Genomic DNA, 13,799 nt, shown 5'->3' with positions numbered 1-13,799 from the left:
TAAGAAGGCAGGAGAGAAAAAACTGAAAATTGATGGGGGAGGGGGCTGTAAATGGAAACTGGAGTTGATGTTAATGCCATCTGGTTGGAGAGTGCCCAGATAGAGTACGTGTGGTTCCTCCAATTTCCAGGTGATCTCATTTTGGCAGTGCACAAGACTTCTTCCCTCCTACCCCCACCTTTTTATTCAGGTGCCGGTCTGCTTTTTGCTTATACCTTAACAAAAGGTTCAGATTAGAAGCACTGGTTATATAACTTTCCTTTCTCTCTCTTTTACAGAGGCAAAAACAAGCCCACCCCCCAAATCAATTCTCACCTTTCCTCTCTCCTGTCCTTCTATCACATCCAATTGATAACTTTGGTCTGTTAGTCTGTTACCCCCACCACCACCACCCATTCTTCCCGTTGACCCAGCCTTTTATTCATACTTTAAACAATTGGTTATATATCTATCTCCTATGGATGCTGGGGGGCACCTGCTGAGTTTCTCCAGCACATTTAGTATTAAATGCAATCATAGCATCTGCAGACTTTTTTTCCACCTAAAAAAAATTGTGTTCTTTGATGTTTAGAAGAACGAGGGAGTACTCAAGAAACAGAGGCTCCAGTGGGGAGATGATAGGGTAGATGTTAAAATGTATCCACTAGTGGGAGAAACTTGAATGATGAGACAAGATGTGAAGGGTGTGATCATTTGAAACAGATGTGCAGGAATGTCTTCTCACAATAGAGGTAAATCTCTGGAAAATACTGCTCTGCAGAGTTGGAGCTATTTCAGGAAATAGACACATTTTAGCAGGACCAGAATTGAAAGCCATGGCGAATAGGCACAGAAGTGGAATTGAGGCCTTGGATAGATGAGACACAATTACACTGAATGCCAGAGCAGGCTTGAGGGACAAGATGGGAGTGTTCCTTGCGTATACTTGTGTAATATGACTGCACAGGAAATCAAAATAACACTAAATTCTGGAAATCTAAGATTAAAAACAGAAAATATTAGAAATCTGAAAGAAAAAAAAATTCTGTTGCAACAACACTGAGAATATTAGATTTCCATCTAATTGGCACATATGACCAGTTCAGAAATCGCAGTCCATGAAACCTGCAAACCTTGTACTAATTTTGCCCCAATAACACCAAATGAGTTTTGCAATAGCATTTTCAAATAAATATTGCATTCATGATCCAATCATGATAGCACAGACTGAAAATGAAGTACAGGTATAAAAATAACTTGTACTTCATACTTCCATTTCAGTCAATGCTATCATAGATATCTTTATTTAGCTTGAACAACTGCTATAATACAAAGGCGTTACAAAGACAAACCAAATACTTTCAGTAAAGACTGACAAATACCCAAAAACTACTAAAATCTACCCCTCCCCCTTCTGAATTCACAAATAATTACACAAAAGTTAGAGATCAGAAATAAAATTTGTAGTGGGGTAGGTAGGGGGAAGAATTAAATAAACAAAATGTGGAAAAAAAATCTTCATTAACAGAACACCAGTGGAGAACATTAGCTCCTGGGAGTCAATATATCAGAGGACCTCTCCCTTTGCCAGCACAGAAGCAACTACAAAGAATGTACACCAATGCCTCAACTTTCTATACAGACTGAGGAGATTTGGCAGGTTATTGAATACTGCAACCAACTTCAGCAAGTGAACCATAAAAAGTATGCTGACTGGTTGAATCATGGTCTGGTTTCATGATTTGAGTGCCCAGAAATCCAGAAAGTGCCAAACTAGGCATCCATCACAGGGATTGAATTTCTGTCCATTGAATGAATCTATGTGAGATATTGCCTCAAGAAAGCAGCCAACATCCTGAAGCACCCCTACATCCTGGTCACAGTTTCTCATTGCTACTACCTTCAGGCAGAAGGCATACAAGCCTGAATTCAAGCACCTTTTGGTTCAAGAACAGATTTTATCTAACAAACTATCAGGTTCTCACTTTTCTAACCATAAACTCGCACGGGACCATTAAAAGCTCTGCCTGCATGATTGAAACTTTTTTTTTAAAAATGCATTAACTGTAACTTTGTGTATTTATCTATCTATCCTTTAATATTTATCATTTCTTTAACTTTCTTGGAAATTGTGGTAATTTAATCCACACTATTGTAGTTGGTGATATTACATACCAGCGTATGGCCACAGCAATTTTAATGCACCTGTATATTTCACAAGCTGTATATGACAACAAGCTCTCATTGACCACCACCAGTGGGCTGATATCGTCTCAAACCGTGCATCTTGGTGCCTCACAGTTTGGCGGGCAGCAACCTCCTTTGAAGAAGACCAAAGAGCCCACCTCACTGTCAAAAGACAAAGGAAGAAAAACCCAACACCCAACCCCAACCAACCAATTTTCCCTTGCAACCGTGTCTGCCTGTCCCGCATCGGACTTGTCAGCCACAAACGAGCCTGCAGCTGACGTGGACTTTACCCCTCCATAAATCTTTGTCCGCGAAGCCAAGCCAAAGAAGATATGACAACAAGCTCTCATTACTACAGTTTTATTTTCCAACTCTCATTTCTTGGTACATGAACTGCTAATATGGCAGTGTTTTTAGTGAGTGGGTTAATTCTGTTGTCTAGCATTTCCCATCACTGTTGTCCCCACCCTCTCCCCCCATGTTTTCCATGTTGTTCATCCACAAGCTATCTGAAACAAGACCAGCAAGTTAAAGTCCAAGTTGTAAACCTAACCATGTTATATGTAGTGACTTACATCACTCAACTATCCTAACTTCTCTTTTACAAGTTTACTGAAACTTGGAAGGTTGTAAGCATCCGCAATTGCTTGAATCTCCAAATGTAACTGCTGCTCACTTAAGAGATTGCTCTATCAGTTTCCAAAGCAAATCCCTCAAGTGATCCCCATTGTCAACCAGCAGCACTTTTACTCGCAGTACTGTTGAGTGTAAAATAAATCATCTCCACTTATAATGTGAGATTTCGTGGGAAACAAAGTTTTGTACAGGTGGTCCCCTACCTACAGCCTACCATACACACTACCAAAAAAAACTATAAATTAAAAAAATTTAAAAATATGTAAATATAAAAATTACACATCAGGACTCAGGGATCCAGGGGCTGTTTATTTTAACGGACCAACGTGGCGGCGGCCATAGACCAGGAGGGCACTGAGACACTGAATGTGTTCTATTTTCAGGACACGAAGTCAGTAGCAGACCCAGTCTTCGAGATGGGGAAGGTGAGCCCAGGCCCGGAGTAATATATGACTGATTTTCGTCCATTTCAAGATCCGACCGATCGGTCAGAACTGAATTTGGATGTACGTTGGGGACCCCTGTATTACAGAAAATCCTGATGAGACAATTGAAAGAATGGAGAGATCACCAATATATTGGAGTAGAAGTAGGCCTATCAAATCTGATTTGAATATAGGAAACCATTTGATTCCATTTACTTTTCAACTCCTGCTCTCTTCTCATTTATCTCTCTCTTTATTGGTCACCAAGCTGTGATGGTGTTCTCTCCATCTCCTTTCACAAGAGACTTTTTAAAAAAATCAGAAATACAAAATATAGCAATGAAATTATGCCCCTAATTTTCAAGTACCATGCTTCAGTAGATTTCAAATTTTATTCAAACAAAAATTCTTTATATATCGTGCATCATTCATCAAATCTGCTGCACTCAATAGGCTACAAAGGCAAGGAAGAAACCTGACAGCCCATGTCAATACACAAATTTACAGTGCTATGGTCACTTTATCCTTGCTTTTAGACCCTGCATTCTTAAAATTCTTTATGGCTCCAGTCATTTGTTATCATATATAACCATATTACCAGACCAATTTGGCCCTTCTCGTCCACACTGATCCAAGTACCCTCCTCTAATCCCACTTACCAGCACTCTGCCCATATCCCTCCATTCCCCTCCCATCCATATACTTATCCAACCCTTTCTTAAATGACAAAATTGACCCGGCACCACCAACTTTCCCAGAAGTCTATTCCACACAGTAACCACTCTCTGAGTAAAGTTCCCCCTCGTGTTACTCCTAAACCTTTGCCCGTCAACTATCAACCCATGAGCTCTTGTATCCATCTCTACAACTCTAAATGGGAAAAGCCTTTCCACATCAACTCTATCCCTCTCATTATCTTAAACACCTCTATCAAATCCCCTCTCAGCCTTCTATGTTCCAAGGAATAAAGACCTAATTTGTTCAATCTCCTTGTATTCCAGATGCTGAAACCCAGGCAACATTTTTGTAAATCTTCTCTACACTCTTTCTATCTTGTAAATATCCTTCCTATAAACCGGTGACCAGAACTGCACACAGTACTCTAAATTTGGCATCACCAATGCCTTGTACAGTTTCATCATTACTTCCCAACTCATATATTCTATGCACTGATTTATATAAACAAGCATACTAAAGGCCTTCTTCACCACCCTATCCGCATGCGCTCCTACCTTCAGGGAACAATGCACTGTTATTCCTAGATCTTTCTGCTCCACTGCATTCTTCAATGCCCTCCCATTTACCACTCATGTCTTGCTTTGATTATTCTTTCCAAAATGAAGCACCTCACACTTATCAGCATTAAACTCCATCTGCCATCTTTCTGCCCACTCCTCTAAGCAGTTTAAATCCCTCTGCAATCTTTGAAAACCCTCTTCATCATCCACAATTCCCCCTATTTTAGTATCATCTGCATATTTACTAATCCAATTTACTGCCCCATCCTCCAGATCATTAATATATATGACAAACAGCAATGGTCCCAATTCAGAACCCTGAGGTACACCACTTGTCACCGGCCTCCATCCTGACAATTATCTACTACTAGTCTCTGGCACCTTCCTTCCAGCCACTGTTGAATCCATTTGACCATCTCCAAATTAATACCCAAGGCCTTAGCCTTCCTAACTAACCTCCCATGCGGAACCTTATCGAAGGCTTTACTGAAATCCATATAGACAACATCCACTGCTCTACCCTCATCAACATTCCTAGTCACCTCTTCAAAAAATTCAACAAGATTGGTCAAACGCGACTTCCATGCACAAATCCGTGTTGAGTGTTCCTGATCAGACCCTGTCCCTCCATATACTTATATATACACTATCTCTAACAACACTTTCCATCAATTTACCCACCACAGACGTCAAACTTACAGGCCGATAATTGCTAGGCTTGCTCCTCGAACCCTTTTTAAACGAAGGAACCACATGCACAACATGCCAATCCTCCAGCACTATACCCATCTCTAATGACAGCCAGAGACTCCGCTATTTCCTCACTAACTTCTCTCAAGGTCCTAGGGAAAATCCTGTCAGGACCTGGAGATTTATCCATCTTTATATGTTTCAAAAGCTCCAGTACTACCTCTTTCTTAATCACTATAGTCTCCATATATACCCCCTTTGCTTCCTTTACCCTGCACAGTTCAATATCCTTCTCCTCAGTAAATGCTGAGGAAACGAAATTGTTCAAGACCTCCACACACATTTGTCCTTTCTGATTCTCTATTGGACCAATTTTATCTCTATTTCCTTTTGCTATTTACACATTTGTAGAAACCCTTTGGATTTATTTTCACCCTGCTTGCAATAGCCACCTCATATCTTCTTTTAGCTCTTCTAATTTCTTTCTTAAGATTCTCTTTACATTCAATATAGTACCCAAACATCTTTTTTCCCGTTTCTTATATTTATTGTAGTACTCCCTCTTTTTTTTGAACCAAGTTTCCAATATCCCTTGAGAACCATGGCTCTCTCAAACTTTTGACCTTACCTTTCAACCTAACAGGTATATAAAGATTTTATACTCTTAAAACCTCTCCTTTAAAAGATCTCCATTTCTCTAATACATCCTTCCCAGAAAACAAATTGTCCCAATCCACCCCTTGTAAATCTTTTTGCATCTCCTCAAACCTAGCTTTTCCCCACTCAAAAACCTCAACTCTGGGCCCAGACCTATCCTTTTCCATAATCATCTTGAAGCTAATGGCACTATGATCACTGGACCCAAAGTGCTCCCCAACACATATCTGTCACCTGACCCATCTCACTCCCCAACAGTAAATCCAACACAGCTCCCTCTCTAGTTGGTACCTCCACGTATTGATGTAAAAAGTTATCCTGCACACATTTTACAAAGTCCAACCCATCCCCAGCCCTTTCACAGAACAGGTTTCCCAATCAATATTCGGAAAATTTAAATCCCCCACAATCACTATCCTGTGCTTATTACAAATATCTGCTGTCTCCCTACTAATTTGTTCCTCTAATTCGTGTTCCCCATTCGGTGGTCTATAATACACCCCTATAATTGTAACTTCCCATTTCCCATTCCACCCAAATAGCCTCCCTGGACGAGCCTTCTGTTCTATCGCACCTAAGCACCACTGTAATATTTTCTCTAACAACTAGTTGAACCCCACCCCCTCTTGCCCCCCCTCCCGGTTCTATCACACCTAAAGCAACTAAATCCAGGAATATTTAGCTGCCAGTCACATCCCTCCTGTAACCATGTTTCACTAATCGTTACCATGTCATACTTCCAAGTGTCAATCCATACCTTCAGCTCATCCACCTTCCTTACAATACTCCTAGCATTAAAATATATGCATTTTAGAGATTTCCCACTTTTTAACTTCCTTCAATTCTTCTACAATGCTACTCTTAATTTACAAGACATTTATCATTAGGGGTAATATCAATTGCACTCCTCAAAAGCCTTCTGAAATTCAGAAAAGTGTCACAGGGTAAAGTTTAGTTGTGGCACTTGCTTTGCTATTCAATGGATGGTTGTTTGGCTAACATGTTCAAAGTAATGAGTAAAATACACACTTTAGGTAAGGGGGGATGATTTAGAGATTGGCAATTATCTCAAAATTACTGCCTTTTAAAATGGCAGAAATGAAATCCACCAGAATTGCAAAAGAAAACAGGATAGGCATGTACTGGGAAGGGTTGTGGCTGTCACTTAACAGCACTGCTCCCTACTTAGTCAGAGGACACACCAGCTGCCAATCAAGGTTTGGTTCCACCCCAGCCATTAGTGCACACCTTGCCATTGGATCCATGTAAATTACCTGGTCTGGACTCTCCACCCTGCCTGTATTTGGCCTTGGGACATCGCTGTTGTAATTGGATTAACCCTCCTAGCACCAAGCCATTTTTTCATTGCTAATGACCTGGGCTGGACCCTCTTTGCCATCTTAGGACTGCCCTGCTTCACTCCAGGCCAAGAAACGTGGAAGGGTACTGGAGAAACTGTTGGTAAGATGTGCACTGTTAAAAGGGTTTGGAGCATTTAATTAGCATCCCTTGTAGCATAGAGTTGTGTTTACACTAAGTCAAGGGATGGTGGGGCAAGATGGTGATTTTTCCTTGATTATTGTATGTACCAGTTCAGAGTGTGTGTGTTGCATCTGTTTACCATTTCCCGCACTTGCCTTCTGTAAATTAAATACTTCCCTTCCAAAACTGCGTCCAGTGTCCTTGCCTTTGAGACCTACCAAAACCATTTCCTCACTCACAGCAAGACACTTAATGGATAATTTCAGGGCTACAATAAAAAGAGGGAAGGCAGAACTGATGGGACTGTGCTAAAAATGTTAAGCCGCAAAGGTTAAATGGTGTTCTTCTGCGCCATTTATGATTCTCAACTCAGTTGGATGAAAGCTGTATCCAATATAAATGTAGACTGATTGGAAGTTGAAAAGGAGGTGAACCAAGGAAAATTACATATCACCAGCCTGGTCTACCAAGCATTTACTGAAACTATGGACTGACAAATTCCTGAATCCTGTTGATCCTTAGTGGTTAAGGCATTTGTTGATGCATGGATTTTAATTTTCCAAAATTCAGTAATCATTGGGGAAGATCCATTGCTGCAAAAATAAAGCTAAAGTAACCCTTTTATTTAAAACTCTGGTGAGGCAGAAAACAAGAAACTGCAGGCAAATAGCTTAAAATAGATAATAAATGAGTCACAGCCATTGTTGAAGACCTTAAAACAACAAATATTCTGGAAAAGTCAACAAAGTTACTAATGTATTGGATGGACTCTTAGAAGATGAACCAAACCATAAAATGATGTGGCAATGGACAGATACAGTTTATTATATTTTGATTTCCAGGAAGCAAGGTGTCCAAAAGATTAATGAGGAAAATAAAAGATGGCCAGCAGAAATGACAGAATAAGCCTTTCCTGATTGGCATGCTGTTATATGCCACTTGGATCACTGCAGAGGACTTCAATTTTTCACTATTTTCATATATTACTTGGATGAACGCATCAAAATGGTATGACCAAAACACTGGAAAACAAGTTGCAACAAAGGAGCCTAAAGATACATTAAATGAGTAGACAAGGAGCTGATAAAATAAATATTTTGTGGGAAAATATAATATTCCCAATTCATGCAGTAAAATATGCATATAATCATAATGGCAATATATTGCAGAGCTCTGATGTGAAGGAATCTGGGTGCCCAAGCGCAGGATTTGCAAAAAGGCTTGTCTGCAGGTATTATATTTAAAAAGGCCAACAAATTGTATCAGATATTGATGAGTTCATATCTGGACAAGTATGTTGAATATTGATCATTGATAAGAGATTTTTCATATACTATACATTTCACAATACACATGCACCAAAATTCTTACTTGCTGCGGCCAAACAGGTTCAGGTACTTTTTAAAAAAAAAACTAACAGTAAATTTAATTGGATCTGAAAAAGACAATAAATACTCAAGATAGATCAATAATAAATATTCATCTTCATATTTGTGCAAGTGCACTGAAATTATTTCAGAAAAAAAATCAGATTGATACTTGGAATTGGTTAGATACAAGAATATGCTGGGGGTCTTGTGCAGAACACAAGTGTTGCAGTTTCTCCAAGCACTTTTGTGTACTGCACATTGGTTAGATGGGCTTGGCTTGCAATTTATAAGATCCCTCTCCTGTGAGGCTCTGCAACTTGCCAGTTCTTTTAAAATTAAATCAAGCAGTGAAGAGGAAAACAAGCCTCTCATTCAGAAGCAAATTCTTTGAATATTTTAAACCAAAGACAGACAGATTCTGGATAAACTAAGGGATGTAAAGATTCATGGAAAAACTCAGCTCACAAATTAGATCAGTGTTGACCTTACTGAATGGCTGACTAGACTCACAAGTGAGAGAGCCTTTTTATGTCGCTGATTCAAGATAAACTTGCTGCTCAAGACTCATATCAAGAAAACTCCTTCAGTCTGAGCATACAATAAATTGAAGAATTCTGTAGGATAATAATATAAAATATAAATTTTCACTTTATTTTTGGAGATAGCTTGGTCACAGAAGCCAATATTCCACAAATATTTTTTTCACAACCACCAACTAAATAATTGATGATATAGTGGTCAAATTCACAGGTTAAAGAAACTTTATCTTATGAGAAATGCATTTAAGAGATTCTTATCTAACTTCAATGGGTCAAAAAACTTTGGATATTCAGAAATGTATTTGTCCAGTTTGCAGTGTTGTTAATATGCATCAGTCTCAACTTCATAGACAGCTTTGAACACTTTTGTTTCAACTTTGAATGCTTTTGGATTATCCGAGTAGAAATTAATATTTTATGCATTCATATACTACACAGTGAACCAACCAAAATTACTTTCCTTTCCTTCCTGCTCACCGTATCACCCGAGAAGTTCCCAGACTTATCCTTGGGTACCCTTAACCAATTCTCATTGATTTTCCTTTAATATGCAAAAATGTTAGATTTTGGTTAGCAGACATTTCATTCACATATTGGGACCAGCAACTGCAAGTTCAAGAACAGTTTATTTTCAATAGCTATCAGACTCCTGAACCTCCCCTTAATACACTAATTAAAGACTGCTCCAACAACACAAAAGGATTGTGAGCACTATTGCACTTGTTTTGCACAAGGATTACAGTACATATTTATTATCTATGTATCATGTTTTTACTGTCTCTTTTAATTTAATTCAATTTCTTTATTAGTTTTTCTTCACAAGTATCTGTTCCCTGCAATAAGTAGGAATTTTGGTGCACATGAACATTGTACAATGTGACAATCTAATTTTCATTGTGTCAGATTTGCAGTCTCCAAACATTTATTTCCTCAGAAGGCAGTGTTGAACTTCAACAATGTTCTATGTTCACTGAGAAATGTAAACTGCTCCACATTTTACAGCTTGCAGGGACTGTCAGAGGGTATGCTTTACAGCATCTTCAGTAATTAATTTTGATTGAGATATCCAATGCAAAGCTTCCATGCTTTTGTTTTCCAATCTCTTTGCCTATTCTTAAATCATGTTTTTTTTTCTTTTTTTAAAATGAGTTACCAATTTAAAAAATCCTGAAATACTGAATGAAAATCAAAAAATAAAGCACAAACCAAATCATTTAAGCTTTTCCTTTTCACTAGTACAGAAACATCAAGATTGCACTGATGAACACTGGATACAACTTCTCCAGGAAAAAAGTAGGTGCAGAAGTGAGATGTCTATGATAAATGGGTACCTCCATGAGCTATTGCCTGAACATTAACTTTGTGAGGTGTCCAGTGAAACAAGACTCCACTGAACATCAATATTTCTCACCCTCACTTTAAAAAATGTTTTTTTTAAAAACCAATTCGATATCCTCACAATCCTCCTCATTATATTTGATCAGCCCTGTCCTCAACCATTTAACTTGTAGCTCTGTCATCTTAGTACACCATTTCCTTGCTTAGGTACTAAGCTTTCTCACTTTGGGTGATAGTTTACACACAATCCATTTCACCGTCATAAATTTTAAGTCATAATAGCCGAGGTTCAAGTGGCCATGTTTGTTGTCTGCAAACCTTTAAATTAATGCTCCATTCCAAATGTTTTCTGCCATAACTACAACCCCCAGACACACAAGAAACAAGAGCAATAGTTGGGTGTCTGGCTCATCCAGTCTGTTTCACCATTCAATGAGATGATGGCTGCCTTGGCATTGCCCTTCCAAACACACTTTTTTCTTTAATTACCTTTTTTCCACTTAACTGCTTTAAAAAAGTCCCTATTCATTACATCCATTTGTCCTTTTTTATACACTATTGAAATGCATGACACAAGCAACATTTGCTTTGCACCAGTAGTTTCCACATTTTCCCCTTCTCCTGGGATCTGATTAATTAATCCATGGTACTTTCCTCCTGAAATGGTTTAGATTTGTTGACCTCCAATATGTCAAAAACATTTTAAAAATCAGTGTAGCTACTCTCTACTGGCTACCATGAGGATTTTAAAATGTGCCTACCAGGCCCAGTAAGAGGTTATATTTTAGTATCACTAGACCATTTCCTTATCCAAAATAAATACTTGGTCATCATTATCTTTAAAATATACTTTTATTGTAGAGGCAATTACCAAGTTTAAAATTCATGTCTCTATCATTTTGTTATTCACATTTTAATTTTCCCTGCCTCTGCCTTTGTTCACTGTTGATTTCTTCCTCTTTAGTTAGCTATTAAAGCTTTTTCATCTACTTTACTCTCAATACTAAAAGCACCTCAAGTGGCCACATAAGTAGCAGAAATAACAACCAAGAAAAAAAATGTTCATCTACCTTTTCAGCATTTTTCTCCCTTGACCAGTTGCTGGAATTAAGATTCCAAAACGACAAGAATTCTCTAGCCCTTTACACAAATGGCTCTTAGAAAACAAATGTCACCAAAGGTAGCCAATCATGCAAATTATGACAACGCAGGCTGTACACAGGGCATAAATTAGGGCTCAGGAGTAGAAACATGAAATTGTCTCAATGGCATACAGCTCATTTTTCAGAATGCTTTGCATTCTTTGGCTTCATATCTGCAGGTTTAAGTGCACATTCTTCACTCAAATCCTTCCCAAATGCTTTCACTTTCTCCAGTGAGAATATATTCCCTCAATTTCTTTGTTTCCATTACAATAAGAAAAAAATTCACTTTCTGTCACCTGTTTGGAATTTTCATCCAATTAAACCACATGTTGGCTCCTCCTCCCCCACAAGTCTGTTCATGCATTTTCTCCTCTTCATAACTTTGCTGAAACTTCTCCACAAACCTTGCATTTTATCACTTTATTCAACTAAGTTGAGTCTCAAGATTGATTTATGCTTCACCAAACTTCTGTAAAGAGCCAATAATTGATATTTCAGTTTAAGCAGCTGTTGAATATTGCTAATCATGGTAAAAACATCAAATCTGGATTTTCTTGACATGTACACTTGAAGTAGATACTTGATCATCTGTTTAGAGATCCAGCAAGGATATTTGATTTCTGACTCAAATAATTACTTGCCCATTTTATTGATATGTTACAGAAACACCAACACATAATCCTTTTCAACATACACCTTAAAATCTGGCTTCCAGATGCAGGTCATAAAATAATTAAATGTACTAGCACACATCCTTGGAGTTTAAGATGGCATTTTACATCTTCAAAGTCATGAACCAAACCATAAAATGATGTGGCAACACAAGTTACAGTATTTGGATGATGGCAGGGCAAAGGAATCTGCAAGGAGTCCTCAGCTGCTTTTATTTTGTCATCTGAAACGCAAAGTCAGGGTTAACTGCACAATACGAAACTGTAATCAGGCAATCTCTTTCAGGAGGAAGACTGGGGGCGGGGAGAGTGGAAAGGGGAAATGAGATGCAGTGTTCGACGACTGGACTTTTAGAAGCAAAAACAGGTCAGCCCTGCCATTTAATCATGAGTTGATCCCATTTACCCACTCAGCCCCACCACCTTTGATGCCCTGGCTCATCAAGAACCTATCAATCTCTGCCTGACATACAGTACACCGCTTGGGTGTAACCGTCCGCGGTAACAAATTCCACAGATTCAAACTCCCCCCAACCCAACCCAAACCTGTGGCTAAAGAAATTCCTCCGCGTCTCTGTTCTAAGTGGACACCCTTCAATTCTGAAGCTGTGTTCGATCTACGTGCCCCCCACCCCCAAAAGGGAGCGGGATGTTAAAACTTGAGATAAGTGGAGGGGCTCCTGCCCGATACGCGAGTACAATGGACTCACCGACGTAGTGAAGGTTGAGCGCCAGGTACTTGGACTGGAAGAGCAGGTTGTTGTTGCGGGCCTGGATCTGCTGGAAGAAGGAGCTCACGTCCCACCGGTACAGCATCTCCAACACCATGATACTGGGCACCCGCAGGGCCACGTTCAGAATCGCCTCCAGCTTCTCCCTCACGCCGTTCATGATCATCGCCAGGCCGGCCATGGAGGCTCGGGGGGGGGGGGGGGGGGGGCTGCGGGCGGCCTCACAGCCCTGGCCGTCTGTCTCGGTCACTTCACGGGAACACAAAAGCGGGCGCCCGGCTCCTGGGACATACCCGAGCTCCTCGCCTCCCGATTCTCTGCCTCAGCGCCTTCCCCGGCCCCCTTTTGTTCGTTTAACGCGGCTTCGGTTTCTTTCAACGACCGGAAAGAAACAACGCACCAAGGCGGGGAAAGAGAAAGGAGGGAGGAGGTGGGGGGGGGGGAGGGAGGAGGGAAAAACACCCGTCAACCGGCCGCCATTATCCCGTCCGGCGCAGCGCGCAGGCGCACTGTGGGAGGCGGGGGCGCGCCTGGGGAAACCGCTGGCGTGACCGGCTGCTGGCGGGAGCGCCGTCTCCTCCCCGGGGTTCAGCTGGGATCGCGCACCAACGCGGTGTCCTGTCCCATTCCAGCCTCGGCTCCTCCACTGCTCTGCTGATTCACGCTCTTCCCGCCGCCGCCGATCATTTCGGAGCGGTCACCGACCAG

General features: G+C 40.2%; 1 protein-coding gene across 2 annotated transcripts in view; it reads right to left on the bottom strand.

Annotated features, from left to right (window-relative positions):
- Positions 1 to 13,571, bottom strand: part of rnf145a (ring finger protein 145a) — an 86,050-nt gene extending 72,479 nt beyond the window's left edge. Inside the window, exon 1 of one of the 2 annotated variants that reach the window (XM_069898991.1) lies at positions 13,071 to 13,571. In XM_069898991.1, coding sequence (XP_069755092.1) covers positions 13,071 to 13,272 — 202 coding nt within the window. In that variant the 5' untranslated portion in view covers positions 13,273 to 13,571. The remainder of the gene's footprint in view (positions 1 to 13,070) is intronic. The other variant, XM_069898990.1, reaches the window with a different exon arrangement.
- Positions 13,572 to 13,799: the final 228 nt, after the last annotated feature.

Source organism: Narcine bancroftii, chromosome 9 (genome assembly GCF_036971445.1).
Source record: "Narcine bancroftii isolate sNarBan1 chromosome 9, sNarBan1.hap1, whole genome shotgun sequence".
NCBI classification, from domain to species: domain Eukaryota; kingdom Metazoa; phylum Chordata; class Chondrichthyes; order Torpediniformes; family Narcinidae; genus Narcine; species Narcine bancroftii.
This window is presented reverse-complemented; position numbering and strand designations above follow the sequence as displayed.